Source organism: Silurus meridionalis, chromosome 7 (assembly GCF_014805685.1).
Source record: "Silurus meridionalis isolate SWU-2019-XX chromosome 7, ASM1480568v1, whole genome shotgun sequence".
In the NCBI taxonomy this organism is placed as follows: Eukaryota; Metazoa; Chordata; class Actinopteri; order Siluriformes; family Siluridae; genus Silurus; species Silurus meridionalis.
This window is the reverse complement of record NC_060890.1, coordinates 7,203,944-7,219,767: the sequence shown is the minus strand read 5'-3', so window position 1 is coordinate 7,219,767 and position 15,824 is coordinate 7,203,944. Positions and strand designations below refer to the sequence as shown.

General features: G+C 41.6%; 2 protein-coding genes across 6 annotated transcripts in view; one reads left to right on the top strand and one right to left on the bottom strand.

Annotated features, from left to right (window-relative positions):
* The first annotated feature begins 1,364 nt into the window (after positions 1–1,364).
* Positions 1,365–8,146, top strand: nrbf2b (nuclear receptor binding factor 2b). Its single transcript, XM_046854759.1, has 4 exons — positions 1,365–1,573; positions 5,186–5,270; positions 5,629–5,669; positions 5,926–8,146. Exons 1-4 carry the CDS (start codon positions 1,544–1,546, stop codon positions 6,535–6,537), a joined length of 768 nt encoding a protein of 255 aa, XP_046710715.1. The 5' UTR covers positions 1,365–1,543; the 3' UTR covers positions 6,538–8,146.
* Positions 8,147–13,464: 5,318 nt separating this feature from the next.
* The window catches only part of jmjd1cb (jumonji domain containing 1Cb), a 135,315-nt gene continuing 132,955 nt past the window's right edge, over positions 13,465–15,824 (bottom strand). For all 5 annotated transcript variants that reach the window (XM_046854237.1, XM_046854238.1, XM_046854239.1 and 2 more), the window contains one exon: positions 13,465–14,517. In XM_046854237.1, coding sequence (XP_046710193.1) covers positions 14,422–14,517 — 96 coding nt within the window. In that variant the 3' untranslated portion in view covers positions 13,465–14,421. The remainder of the gene's footprint in view (positions 14,518–15,824) is intronic.

Here is a 15,824-nt window from a genome sequence, read left to right as displayed (position 1 = left end):
GACATCATCTGATAAAAACGACCACGGTGCTGCATTAATGTGGCTGCGTTGCTTTGTAAGGAATTTCCAGCCACGGAAACATAACAGCTTTGCATACCGAGCTGAGGACTTTGCGCCTGTTATCAGATCTGTGGTTTTACATTTAGCACTGAATATCACTTTTATTTGTGAATTTTATATTTTTATGCACGTTTTCACTGCTCATTTAATTCAGGGGCTGTCGATTTTAAACACCTGGATAATCCACGGACACTCTATACACAGTCCCAGTAACGCAATAAACGTTAGTAGGGTTAGTTAAACACAGTGTTAAAAAGTAATACACAAGCCAGAAATCACTCGTCTCAGAGATTAGGAGCTAAGTTTCCATGATAGACAAAGATGTCTCCATGACTGTTTGTCTCATTTCAAATGAAACATAGGCATAGAAAACTCAAAATAATGTATTTTGTAATATATGTAGTGTGATCTACTAATGAGTGTGTGGTTTATTGTTATTACACAGCAAAAATTCCCTACATTAATATGTGCAGTGATGTTCGGCTGGGGATTTTATTGTATAAAGAATGTAGACAGGAAGGATTCACTAATAGTTTGGTTAATGGAGAAAGGTAGACGGGTTTTTTTTGCCCTTTTTTCTTTATTGACATAAGATTTTTATCGTTGAAAGAAAAACAGATCAAAACAGTTTTCTTTCTAATTCTTCCTGATGTTTTGTCTATTATATTGGGATTTTACTTTATAAAAATAGGATAGGGGCATTAGTAAGATTTGACAGGATAGAACAGGATTTGAGTCTTTTATTTCATGTAACACTACAGCAGTTACATGTACAACAGTACAGCACTACAGTTTGAAAAATGTGGAGCTCAGTGGTTAAGATGTTGGAATTTTGTTTAGAAGGTTGTGAGATCAAATCCCACCATTACTAAGCTGCCACTATTGGGCCCTTTCCGAAAGGCCTTATCATTGTATGTGGCTCCGGATAAGGGCGTCTGCCAAATGCTGTAAATGCAAATGTAGGAGAATAGTTGTGAGGTGAACACTTGTCTATAAATGTGAAGGTCAGGTGTCCACAGATTGCTTGGAATAAACACAGGCCTGTTTTTTCGTCACTAGTTCATGCTACAGGGTAAAACAGAGCTCTGGCGCACCCTGGTGGTGAACGTGAACAACTGCAGCTTTGAGGAGCAGTAAATCAAATACAAAATTATCGATTGAAAATTATCAATTTAATTAAATTTTTTATGTTTTGAAATATATTAAATGTATACAATTTATATAATTATACCAAATTTTAAAGATTCTAAATAAAATAAATCTAAGAATTACAAGCCTATAGTAGACAGGAAGTGACGCCAGTACTACGGCCACGTCATATGCGTGCGTCCGTGTGTGTTTTTCTCCTGTGTTGTTGTCAAAGAAGGAACAATGTTGTTGCTCGCTGCTAGGATTTATAGTGTGACGTCACGGTGGGCCACTGAGCGCCTCTGAACATCAACACCACACTCTAATGTAGCCCAGACGCGTGGAGAAGAGAAGCATGGAGGTGGTGGACAGTCCGGTAAATCTGGTGAGTTTCTCTCTGTGGCTCCAGGTAGCGTTAGAACTGAGCTTCCCGGTGGTCGGATCCCAAACGGAAAACAAGTGCGCTTCGTAGTGTGTAGAGTCTGAAAGTAGTGCCCTTCTAACTGGGGGGGTTTAAGGGGTCATTCGAGTTCAGGCGTGAATTAGTGGCTAGTTCACTTTATCGCACGCGCTAGCTGTGAAGCCATGACGCCCTGAACAAAGCGGCTTGAGGTGAGTCATGAACGCGCGCCTGAGCGTACGTGTGCGCGCCTGAGGGTGCGTCTTGGGGTGGGTGTGCGCGCTTGAGTGTGTACGTGTGCGCGCTTGAGTGTGTACGTGTGCGCGCTTGAGTGTGTACGTGTGCGCGCTTGAGTGTGTACGTGTGCGCGCTTGAGTGTGTACGTGTGCGCGCTGGAGCGAGCTTCTTCCTCTCTCAGCTCATATATCATTTCTGTTTTTATCTCCCCATCAGTCCTTCATGGCCTCTGTGTGACACATATCGTAGTATATAATTTTTTTTCATTTATCTATCTATCTATCTATCTATCTATCTATCTATCTATCTATCTACACACACACACACCTATATTGACTTATGTAGACTGTACAGATGCATGTTGAACCTGTCAGCCCTGTTCCTAATGTCCAGCCAAACAGGAAGTCAGCTGAGGTTTGTGTCTCTCTCTTCCTGTCACACCAGACAGCACCAGGACTCCCCACCTACAACCCCAGAAATCACTCAGAGTAATAATAGAAACCCCCAGGGTCTACTTTCTTATACCCAAATTCAATTCACCCAATGAAATGTATTTGTAGAACACGTTTTCCAATGCACACTATCATGGAGCAGCTTTATTGAGCAAGTGAACTATTTGTCCTCAAAGTCGATGTGTTGGAAGCAGGAAAAATGGGCAAGTGTAAGGATTTTGACAGAGTTTAATAAATTGTGATGGCTAGAGTGCTGGGTCACAAATATCTGTACTTTATACAAAGTTAACGACAAGCACAAGAAGGCAATAAGAAGTCTGAGGTTAATGTGGATGAGACGGAGGGAATCAGTGATGTAAACATGACTGAGACATTCCTGATCATCATCATCATTTCTCTGCTTGTGTTTTATATGGTGGATGTTCAGCCTGGATACATTCGTTGTGTGAAGTACATGTGAGAGCTCAAACTTCTTAACTTTAACTTGAGTGAAAAAGTGTAGTCAGTTCTTCTGAGTGAAGGATGTGTGTACTTTTACCATCTCTGGTGTTCAGTATCTATCAAAAGTGGTCCAAATTGCAGTCCTAAGCCATTGTAGTACAGTGTTTTATAATAAATTACAGTCCAATTCATCCTCATCATTCATCTTTATCAGGACATCGGGCTGAGGAGGATATTGCTCAAGGCAACTTTGAAGGACTTGCAAACCTTTTATAGTTGGGACTGGTCAGTGTGAATGTGACAAATCTCCCAAGCTTTACAAAATGTTGGCCTGTCTGGCAGGGTGGCAAGAAATGAGCCTTTTCTGAAAAAGCCTAATTGCACTATGCAAAAACACACCTGGAAGACTCTGTCATCTGGAAAAAGGCTTAAGGATAGAAAGGTGAATATCCTCGAGGGCCAAGACTTAAACCCCTCATGGACGGACTTGAAGAGATTTGGAGAGAGTCCAGTCTGCTCAACCAAGGAATTTCACTGAGCTTGAAAACTTCTGAAAGGAGGAATTGGCGAATTTTCCTCAATCTAGGTGTGCAAAGCTAGTACAGACCAAGGGTGTAAGAAATTTTTTCCAAAATGCAATATCCATATTTAAAATCGATTTATGGCAGTTGTTTCTTTTTGAGTTTATATTCAGCAGTGTTCTTATCTCTAAACCTGAACAGTCACAGGAAGTACTGGCACAAAGGCACAGCGATAATTTTAGCGTTAATATCCACCTGTTTTCTAGGCGCTGCTGTAAAACTGATTATGGGTAAAACTTCCACCAGAACTAATAGCAGCGTTGACTGGCTCGGGAACATGCGCACGGACGAGCATATGGTGGTGTTCTTAACGTCCGATTCCCTAAAATTAGATCCTATTCCTAAAATAAAAATATCCCAATATATCACTTTGCTTACAGTATCGCAATGTATCACAAAATATCGTATCGTGGCCCCTGTATCGGGATGCGGATCACATCGCCAGATTCTTGCCGATACGCAGCCCTGGTGCAGACATATCCCCGATGCGATTTTAAATGGGTATGATGGTGTACGTGTTTATAATCTTACACGTGTGTGTGTGTGTGTGTGTGTGTGTGTGTGTGTATACAAAATCACTAGATACAGTGATGCGAAAAAGTGTGGCTCTCACTGTGGTTCACTGGCGTCCCAAAGCTTTAGAAATGGCTTTATAACCTTTTCCAGACTGATAGATCTCAATTACTTTCTCTCATTTGTTTCTGAATTTCTTTGGATCTTAGCATGATGTGTAGCTTTTGAGGAACTTTTGGTCGATTTCACTTTGTCAGGCAGATCCTATTTAAGAGATTTCTTGATTGTGATCTGGTGTGGCAGTAATCAGGCCTGGGTGTGGTGAGAGAAATTCAACTCAGATGTGATAAACCACTGTTTTAACAGGGGGGCAAACACTTTTTCACACAGGGCCGTGTAGTTTTGGATTTTGTTTTCCTTCAATAATAAAAAGCTTCATTTTAAAACTGCAGGTTGTGTTCACTTGTATTATCTTTGACTAATATTGAAATTAGTTTGATGATCTGAAACATTAAAGTGTGACAAAAAACTAAATGTAAAAGTACAATTCTAGTGATATAGAAATAATAGAATATGGAATGTACAGTGAACTAGAACCATGTACAGTAAATATTAGACTTCCTTTGCAATTTAGTTATTACTTTACGCTTTCACTTACGTTAGAAATAAAGTATATCTGACGATCTATGTAGGCATGAGAACAATCCATTGGGTTTAAGAGCATGTGATCTGCCCACATATCAGTGTTGTAATAAGTTATGCCACAACACACTTTTCAACATTGTGTAACTCTGACTGACTGACACTTGGACTTTAGACTCCAACTGCAAAATTTGTGAATAGATTGTGAGTAAACTGAAGGTTTACTATTTACTTTACTCACAGTAAATAGTGTACATTTTAAAATTGTAATTAAACTTTATTACTATCACAAGTATTATTTAGTATCAATCATTTGTCAAATCAGAACCCTATTAGTTTTTCATGTAGTTTTTTTTTTTCCCTTTCTGTTTACATGGTGTGTGTGTGTGTGTGTGTGTGTGTGTGTGTGTGTGTGTGTGTGTGTGTGTGTGTGTGTGTGTGTGTGTGTATATATATATATATCTCCTGAATCCTGTAAATGTCTAAGTGCTGTGATTCCCCTCCTTCTGTACTCCCACATCTAATGCACTTTTGCACCTTTGTCCTCTCTCTCTCTCTGTCTCTCTGTCTCTCTCTCTCTCTCTCTGTCTCTGTCTCTCTCTCTCTGTCTCTCTCTCTCTCTCTCTGTCTCTCACTCTTTCTCTCTCTGTCTCTCTCTCTGTATCTCTCTCTCTCTCTCTCTCTCTCTCTCTCTCTCTCTCTCTGTTTCTCTCTCTCTCTCTCTCTCTCAGGCCCATCAGCAGTGCAGGAAGGCAGACCGCTTGCTTGCTGCTGGGAAATATGAAGAGGCTATCTCATGCCACAGAAAGGCTGCAGGTTAATTATGTGTTCGATATCAGTTATATGATGATGTTCCTCACAGGCTTGTATATATTTGTGTTGGTCCTGAGTCACGAGTGAGTGACGAGTGAGGCACCGTTTCTTTTCTTTTCTTTTTTTTTTCTTTTCACATAAACCACATGATGATTAGAATAAAGTGCATGTCTTACTGATTTGTTTATGCCTATAGAAAAGATCTCCATGTTTGGGAAGAGCAGGAAGCTCAGCAGCTGTAGAGTGTTTGCAAACAGTAACGATGAGAGACTGTGTATTGTGTGTTTGGCGTGTTAGAAGTAATCTTCAGTATAAGGAGTGAACCATGTGTGAAGTTGAGCTTCTTTTGTGTGTGTTTCAGAACTGCTGAAAGAGGGCATGAAGCTCACCGAGTGTGAACAGGTGAATTGCACTTCACATGTATACCGATGGATGGATGGATAGATGGATTGATTGATTGATTTTTGTATATCTATGTAGACTGGTAACCAGTGCAAGAAACCATTTCTTTAGTTTTTAGGCAAATAACCTCAAATTACCTACAATGTTCAAATGTTACACAAATGAAACAATTGGCAACCCCTGACGTAGTATCTTTTTAGCACCCGGTTCTTAAGTGTCTATCGAGTGTTTTGAGTGAACCAGTGATGTTTCCTAGGCTCGCCTGTCTTTAGAGCTGCAGCTAAACAGTCACGTGAAGCAGCAGAGGTTGATCGAGGAGCGCTGGAGGAGAGCAAAGCGGGAAAACAAGCCCAGAGTGCTTCAGGTGCCCCCTCACTCGTCCTCCGAGTCCGTCCCTGAGCTGAGCTCCTCCTCCTGTCCCGAGCGCGAGTACGACACCTGGCTTTACCTGCTGAGAAACCGAAGCTCAACCGGCGCCGCTCTTGAGCCGACCTCGGGCACCAAGGCCCTCAAAGACGACAAGACACGCCTGGAGGAGCAGCGCACCACAATCGAGGACCTGCGCCAGCTCCTGGAGCGCCTGTTAGCCGAGAACGAGCGGCTGACGAAGGAAAACGATCGTTTGCGCCAGGAGAACGCACGCCTGCGCAGGGAGAGCGATGCCGACACGCACCTGGTGGACAGCTCAGAGCTCTGGCATTTTCCTTCAGCACCCGACCAGCGCAATCCTGCGGGTATCACCATTCCACACCTGCCCCCGCTCGAGATGCCCCCTCACGAGATCCCTCTAGAGGAACTGCCAGCGCTCGAGCTCCCCGAAGACATCCAGCACGAGCTGCAGGAGCTGCTGGATGGAGAGAAGATGTGAGCAAACACACACTCGCTCACCAAAAGGGAAAACCGAAACGAAACAAACCGGCGGCATCAGCGCAGTCGCGCCGCTCGGGTTCCTGACTGCGGTGACGAGCGCATAGAAACGACTTGTTCTCAAGCGTCAGATGCTTTACAGCTTCTCCATCTCGCTCTCTTTCGAAACAATCCGAGGTACTGCAGATATTTGGTTACGGAAAAGGACTTTGCAGGTCTCGTGCCTTTTTTTTTTTTTTTTTAAAGTATTTCCATCTTGTAATTAAAGTCTAAGGAGAATAAATCTCTCATGGTTAAAGCCGTGATCTTCTGACCAGCTCTGAGAGCGCATGACTGAGTTGTTTTTTGGGAAAATATCAAAGCCTGGATTTCACCTGGGCATCTCAAAGAACCCACTTTATCCCAAACACGGACAGCTAACACTGTGAAGTGTGTGTGTGTGTGTGTGTGTGTGTGTGTGAGCGAGCGAGCGAGAGAACATGCATGTGTTTTTTAACGAAGACTTTTTTCCGATTTCGTTATTTCACGGTGGCATGCGGGAAAAAGCTCGAACTCGCATCTTCACCGCCGCGGATCGTGTCCCGACGTTTCCGCCGTCTCCCGACTCGGTCCTGCTCGAGATGCAGAGAGAAGATCAGAAACCTGCGTCACGTCGTCTGCACTTTGAACGGTTCCTGTGGCCGCGGGAAAGAAGGAAAATACACAAAACCAGCCAAGCAATAACACATGCTTCTGTTCCCACTGTGTTTTTTTTTTTTATTTCCCCTTTTCTCTTCAGCACTTGTGTTTTTGTCTTCGATTGTTTTTGTGTTTTTGCGCATCCAAACCCGCTCAATCTCAACGGACGAATCTCAAAGCTTTTCCCAATCATCAAGTTCGTTTAGTGTTCGTTTGAACCCGGTTGTTTTTTTTCGCGTTTGTTTCGTTATTTCTGACGTTTGTACTGTAATCAAACAACTAATCACACAGTTAATATATTTTCAGGTATAACTTGTGATTTCCGACTTTGAATATGCAGGAAAAACTTTTGAATCTCCACACAATTGTACGGGACGGAACCATGAGTCGGCTTCACGCCAGTCGCACTGATGCGGAACAAATCCACTCTCCACTTGTGCCACACGTGAGAGGAAAAAAAGACACTCTGAACTCTTTTTAACGGGGTGTAGAGACGTGTGTGTGTGTGTGTGTGTGTGTGTGTGTGTGTGTGTGTGTGTGTGTGTGTGTGTGTCATGAGGGAATCAAATCATTTCATTCAACATTTTTTGCAGATGAAATCCGGATGCATCTCAACCATTTCACTTCTCTGTGTGTGTGTGTGTGTGTGTGTGTGTGTGTGTGTGTGTGTGTGTGTGTGTGTGTGTGTGTGTGTGTGTGTGTGTGTGTGTGTGTGTGTGTGTGTGTGTGTGTGTGTGTGTGTGAGACAAAGTCATCTGATGAGCATGTAATGTTTTGTTCCTGCATGAATGGCAGTTCTCTAAAGTGTATGATCATTCACTTATTATTATAAAGAAGGATTTATGTCATCGTTTGCTCGTTTAATCAGATTTTGTGTTTTGTATAATGACATTCGAGAGTGAAAATCAAATAAATACTGTAGATCTGCAAAAGTTCTTTTTTTTTTTTATATAAAAAAAAATCCTTCTATTGTCTCCCTCTAGTGTTCGATCGGTGTATTACATTATTTACATTACCAAAAAAAATCACAGGGCATGCTTTTGTTGTGCTGTTTGCATATAAAAATGTAGGCATTCAAGGCAATTGTTGCTAAGGATTGTGGGTATATTTTATGGTCTAATATGTTTCAAAGAAATAACTCTAGTAGCAAGCGAAAAAAGCAATTCAAAACATTTTTTATATATATAAATTACATGCATTTAAAAATGTAATGTTTGAAGTAGGGAAATCATGTCATGCATATTACCATAGACACTTTCACTTTTCTCTGTGGGGACAATTATATGGAGTCGGACAGATGACTTTTCCAAACCATACATTGTTCTCAGACTGTTATCACAAAGCTGGGCCACGCAACTCTTTAGGATGTGTTTGGATGCAGGAGCATGACATTTTTCCTTTCACTTGAACAAGGGGACCCACAGTTGTTCCAGCATGATGATGTTCCTGTACACAAAGCCAGCTCCATGAATCTATGCTTTATATGGGTTGTAGTTGAAGATCTTGAATGGCCTTATATAGAGGTCTGACCTCAACCCTGTTGATGAACACCTTTTGAGCTAAACTGGAACACTTGACCTCTCATCTACATCAGTTCCTGATTTTGTGGCTGAATAAACACAAATGTCCACAAGCACACTCCAAAACCATCTTCCCAGAGAAGCGGCGGTCATATGGTGAGGTGTCCACAAACCTTTGTATAATGTAGTTTTATCAGCAGGGGTATGTGTTGAAGGCAGAGGTGGGAAGTAACGAAGTACAAATACTTCGTAAGTAGATTTTTCTGGTATCAGTACTTTACTCCACTATTCATTTTTTAGACAACTTTTTACTTTTACTCATTACATTTTTACACAAATATTTGTACTTTTTACTTCTTACATTTTCAAAACAGACTCTTACTTTAGTTTTAATCCACTGATTTGGTGAAATTTTATTTTTGAATTTTCACTGCCCGCCGATTTCAGCCAAACAACCGATTTCCTGTTACTGCGCGGTTAATCCACTGGTGTATAAAGTCCTGTCTCTCACTCACCACAGAAGGCAGTAAGAAGTTTGGGGTTAACGTGGATGAGACAGAGGGAGTCAGTGATGTAAACATGCCTGAGAACAGACACATTCCTGATCATCATCATCTTTTCTCTGCTTGTGTTCTATATGTGGATCTTCAGCCTGGACACATTCATTAGGTAACAACATTTTTATATATAAAATAAATAATAAAATAATAAATACAATTATTTTAATATTTTTACTTAGATATAAAATAAATAAATTAACTCCAGATAAAAATATTTTTAATCAGTAAACTTATGTATTATTTCTGAGTCTCAAATCAAACACCAAAATCCGCCATGATTCTCAAAATTTACCCTCTGGATGGCGTTTTGTGGGGTTTTCCCTCATAATGGCAACACAAACCTAAATTACTGTCTTTATTGATCGTACAGATAAAAACAATAACAAAGGTGCAGTCTCTCCGGTATCACCTCATTAACTGTCCGTGTGGAAACATAGCAAAGGCTCTCAATGATGTCCACACGTCTCTGCACTGATATAGCCTTTATATTTAATCACTGTACATATGCTTACATATATATAACATGCTGTACATATGATACATGTTTAACACCTCCAAGCTGCCAGTTTTGGGCACCTGAGCAAGCCCTTAACTCACTACTGCTCATTTAGTAAATGAGATCATTAAGAGTCGCTCGGGATAAACACTAACAACAGGAAGTGGCTATATCTCGCTATCTTTGTCTCTCTATTTTCTCTATCTAATTGTCTCTGTGTCTCTTTTAGTAAATGTCTCTGTCTCACTGTATATGTCTCTCACTTGCTGTCTCTCTATTTGTTTCTCACTCTTTCTAAAGCTGTGTCTGTGTCTCTTTGTCTTTGTCTCTGTCTTTCCTGCTTATTTACATGTCTAACAAAGTTTTGAGTTTTGAAGTAATGCCATTAGCGATCTATGATGAAAGACTTCCCTGGTTCAATTCTTACCTCTAGTTTTATATTGAACATTATAAGAAGTTTTTAAGAACAGAACAATGAAAGATCATTAAAATTGGTTATTGGTAAATCATGGTATATCAGTGGTGCAGGTGTTGGAGATGTGGTTCTTGTACCTGAGTCACTTCTCATAGACTTCGAGTTACTGAGAGAATGTACAGGAAGGAGAAGTTTTGACCCTCTACCATCATGATCTAAGAGAAAACTATAGGTCTCCTAACTATAGAAAAGCCAAGAGTCCAATAAGCAAAGGCTTGTTTGCCTCTCCTGTGTTGGTGTAATGGTTAGTGAAGTGGTTGCTGCTATCTGAGTCACCTGGTTCGATTCCTACCCTTTAGCTTTCCTTTAAATTGTTTAAAAAGTTTTTAAAAAGAACCAAAAAAGGTCCTAAAAATCAGCTTCTTGCAGGAGATCCTGTAGCTCAATTAGAAGAGCTTTACCTCTGGGTTGAGAGGTTGCCGGTTCAAACCCCGGCCAGGGCTCAAAGTTAAGAGTGTGGAAGGTTCCGGTGGCTGTAGTAAAGAAGGTGTCAGAAATGGCTGCGTGGAAGGTTGGATGTGGTTTCGGAGGGCGTATCCTGAAGCAGGGGGGCAATATCCGGGCATCTGCCCCCCCTGGTGTCTGAGAAGCTGAAAACAGGGGCTTATGAAGCAAAAATGTCCAAAAAAGTATCGACTTAGTTTTGCATATATAGGGAAAAATTCTGCCAAAAACCTATCACCCTCACTTTTTCTGAGGCTGTGAAGCAGCAGGTCTTCACAGCCTTTGTTTACAGTCAACTACCTCATTGCTCACCAGACACTACTTTCCACACAGCTTACCCAGTGTGGGGACAAGCCAGATTCGAACCAGCAACCTCTGAGCTCAGAGGCAAGGCTTTTATCACAAAGCCATCAAGTCCCACAACACACCTTCTTTTTTTTGGGGGCTTATCCTTCGTTTCATGCTTCAAAGCAAGAAATTCAGACCAGACAGAAACAGGATTCGAACCTGAACCCCACCAACAGCAAAATACCAGTCTTAACCCACTGAACCATCGGGAAGGACCGGCTGCGACGATTGTTTAGAGCAGGTCTATCTTTTCTTTCAAACCATCACCACAAGAATATGATGCTAAAGACAGACATAGGAAGCAAACCCATAATGTGACTAGCAGGGACAAAGCAGGACCCTGATTCACACCATTAGCAAGGCACCAGCATTAACCCACTGAACCATCAGGAAGGACAAGCTGGGAAGCTTGTTTAGAGCAGGTCTATCTTTCTTTTTAACCCATCACAACAAGAATATGAAGATGTAGGAATCAGGAATTTAACCTACCTCATGACTAGCAGACAGAAAGCCATGTTTGAACCCTGACCACCAACATTAGCAAAGTACCAGCCTTAACCCACTAAGCCGTCAGAAAAAAACAGGATGGGAAGCTTGATTAGAGCAGGTCTATCATTCCTTTCAAACCACCAACACAAGAATTTAACGGTAAAGAAAGATGTAGGAAGCGAATATAGATGTAAGCAGCACAAGTTGAACCCACATTGTAAATAACAGGAAGAAAGTAGGATTCGAACCATGATCCCCACCACCAGCGAGATACCAACCTTAACCCATTGAACCATTGGTGAGGACAGGTTAGGAAGCTTATTTAGAGCAGGTCTATCTTTCTTTTCAACCCATTAAAAACAAAACTATATCGCTAAAGAAAGATGCAGGAAGTGAATCCTGATCGTCACTGGCAGACAGAAAGCAGGATTCGAACCCTGAACCCCACCAAAAGCAAGAAACCTGATTTAACCCACTGAACCATCAGGGAAGACAGGCCAGGAAGGTTGTTTAGAGCAGGTCTATCTATCTTTAAAACCATCAACACAAGACCATAAAGCTAAAGAAATATTTAGAAAGCAGGAACATAACCTACATCGCAACAAGCAAGATTCAAACCCTGATCCTCACCATCAGCGAGGCACCAGCTTTAACCCACTGAACCACGGAAGAGATCAGACTAGGAAGCATGTTTAGATGAGGCACAAGCCTTAAACCACTGAGCGACCACTGCTGAAAAGCATGTGTGCTTTTTTTGGAGGGCTCATACTTTGTTTCATGCCAGCGCAGTAAGAAAGAAGGCATGTAGGACTGGCTTTGAAACCTTATCACCAGCGTGGACTATATTAAGGACCATGTTCAGGCACAAGCCTTAACCCACTGAGCTACCACAGAAGTGCCTTTTTTTGGTGGAGTTATCTTTCATTAAAGACCAGGAAATCGAACCAACACAGAAAGGACAGAATTGAAATGTTTTCAGAGGGGACAAGGTCCAGAAGCAACCAGTTCGACCAGGAATCAAACTCTCAAACTCATCCTCGTGGGGACCCTGACATTAACCCACTAGGCTATCACATCCATCCATCCATCCATCCATCTATCTATCTATCTATCTATCTATCTATCTATCTATCTATCTATCTATCTATCTATCTATCTATCTATCTATCTATCTATCTATGATGTGAGGTCCAATTAACAGCTAAAACATTTAAAAGTAATAACTACTTTTTACTTAAGTACATGTCAGAGCCAAAACTTCTTTACTTTCACTTGAGTAAAAAAGTATAATCAGTACTTCAACTTTTACCCGAGTATTTTAAAACATGAGGATCTGTACTTCTACTTAAGTAAAGGATGTGTGTACTTTTGCCACCTCTGGTTGAAGGACGAGGACGGCTTGTCCGTGTTTTCAATTCTGTTCCGGGAAGATGGTGGCTTTGTGGTTGGACTTTGGATCTTGAGGTCATGAGTTTAAATCCCTCAATCTCACAGCTGCTTAGTTGTATGATTGAGATCAATGTAAATCAGACGTACAGCTACACATCGTGTCCATCACTTAATAAATGTCGAAGTGAGTGATTTATAAAAGGTCAGATAGTCATATAAAGGGATACGGTAGATCATGACTGTGTGTGTGTAGCTGTGTTTTCATATCTGAAGCTCATTAATGAATCCACACACACGAAATGAGGTGCAGGAGAGCATCTTGTCTGAGCTGGACAGCGAGTCGGAGAGTTTCGGGTGGGATAACGATGAAACACGTCCACAAGGAACCGATTAAGACACGCAGTATCAGCTGGATCGACGCAGGTACGTTATGGAGACGCGTGGACTGGAGCACAGACGTTCGGCTTCGGGACCGAAGGAGGAGGTGGAAAAGGAAAGGTTCCGCTCGAGATACGACAGAAGGCGCGTGTCTGATAAATCCATTTTAATGGAAAATGTAAAACCTTTTGAACTTCAATGTACAAAGCATGTAACACTTGCACTTTTAAAATCTGAAATCGAAGCAAGCTGTGTTTTTAAAAAAATACATCAGTGAATGTATATATGTATATATTTACACAGCATAGTAACTCTTTCATTTTTTTATCATCAACTTAAAAACTTCACTGTAGTAAATTTTCCAAAGGAAAAAAAAAAGAAAAAAATTTTTATTAAATAAATTACACCTTTTTTTTGTAAATGTCTCCATTTTACAGTGAATACTTCTTCATAAAATGCTGAAGTGTGTTATTCATTTAGGCTTTCTTTACATTATATAACTTTACAATGTTTACAATAGTTTGGCAGTTAAAGTTTTTTTTTATATTTATTTGTATTTTTTTTTTTTAAGATATGGCATGAGGACTGCGATTTCAGCAACGATTCCCAAAAGTACAGGCAACAGCTGGTGTTCGGATCCCGACTCACAGTTTAACCGTCTCGATGTAGTGAGCTGCGTTCGGATCCTGTTTAGCAAACTGTACAAGTCACATTTACATTTTGATCTAGAACGTAGGAGCGTCGACCTCCTGAAAATAAATACATCATTTTCACAAACACTATACAGTATGAAAAGAAAATTGGGAATCAAAACAAAAACAAAACGAACCGAACAACAGAAAAACGAATACAGTCTGAATAACGCTGGAGCAGCGAATGCCGTGTGCTCGCGGATTAGCTTCAGTTTTTTTTCTGTAAAAATCACAGTAATCCTGATGCGTTTTGGAGCGATACTGCTGTGGCGTCAGTAACAAATAAATAACGTCTGTCTTTTGTTTTTGCGTCTGCTTCTAAAGTCTGCTTGGCACTGGAGGTTCAGGATGTGAAGGTTAGTGTGCATATTCGGGGTTAAGTGATGAAGGCGTGCTGACGGCAGCTTGAGGAAAGGTCATGTGTTCGCCTCGTCTTCCTCCTGAGCCTCACCACCGCACCGCTTTAATGTTCCCACAGCATCCTTTACGCAGTGGTAAAAGATATTCTTGACCTGATAGAAGGAGAGACACAAAGAGAGAGAGAGAGTGTCAGTGACATTATGGATTGCAGCCAGACTCTGACTCATGTGCTTTAAATAGGCTGAATAGCTGCTGAGACGGGAGAAAAAAGGGCTAAAACGCTAAACTACACAGAAACTCATTAACGGATGCTGTGCACTTAGAGGAAAACGAGAGCGGCTGCTGGAAAAAAACATCTATTCGACGTCGTCTTGCCGGAAGACTAACGAGTTCCACAGGCTTCAGGCTTCTGCGTGCGGCCGGAACGATCTATAGATGCTTGTGAAGAGAGACAGAGCAAAGCGACTTTTAATATAAAACTGAGACACGACGAAGATGTTAATGATGATGATGATGAAAGGAGATTTTAGTCTGTGACACTGTATAGATGCAGGACATTGCACTGGCGACGAAGGTGTTTCGGAGACGTATTTAGTCGTCAGGCGGACGCACTCATCCTGAGCCGAACAGTTTTTGTGGTTTATGCTCTTATTTATTCTGTTTCATAGTTTTTCTGCTCTTCTATAAGGGCAGATGGAGTCCATGCATCAGGGAAGTTCAACGTTACAGCTACTGCACTACGACGTGCGGTTTCCCCAAACATCATCTATCAAATACTACTGTCCGTTTAGTTGTAGAGGCTGAGAGAGAGAGAGAGAGAGAGAGAGAGAGAGAGAGAGAGACACAGAGAGAGAGAGAGAGACAGACAGACAGACAGAGACACAGAGACAGACAGAGAGCGCGAGAGAGAGAGAGAGAGACAGACAGAGACACACACAGAGAGAGGGAGAGAGAAAGAGAAGAGAGACAGAGACACACAGAGAGAGAGAGAGACAGACAGAGACACAGAGACAGACAGAGAGAGAGAGCGAGAGAGAAGAGAGAGAGAGAGAGACAGAGAGAGAGAGAGAGAGACAGAGACACACACAGAGAGAGGGAGAGAGACAGAGAGAGACAGACAGAGAGAGAGAAAGACAGACACAGAGAGAGAGAGACAGAGAGAGAGAGAGAGAGACAGACAGAGACACAGAGAGAGAGAGAGAGACAGACAGAGAGAGAGAGACAGAGAGACACAGAGAGAGAGAGAGAGAGAGACACACACACAGAGAGAGAGAGAGAGAGACACAGACAGAGACACACAGAAAGAGAGACAGAGAGAGAGAGAGACACAGACACAGACAGAGACACACAGAGAGAGAGAGAGAGAGCGCGCAGGGAAGAAGTCATTCGTTTCTGTAGCTGGAGTGAAGCTGAGACTTTGGTACATGATGTCACAGTTAGTATTTATAATCCAGAAACA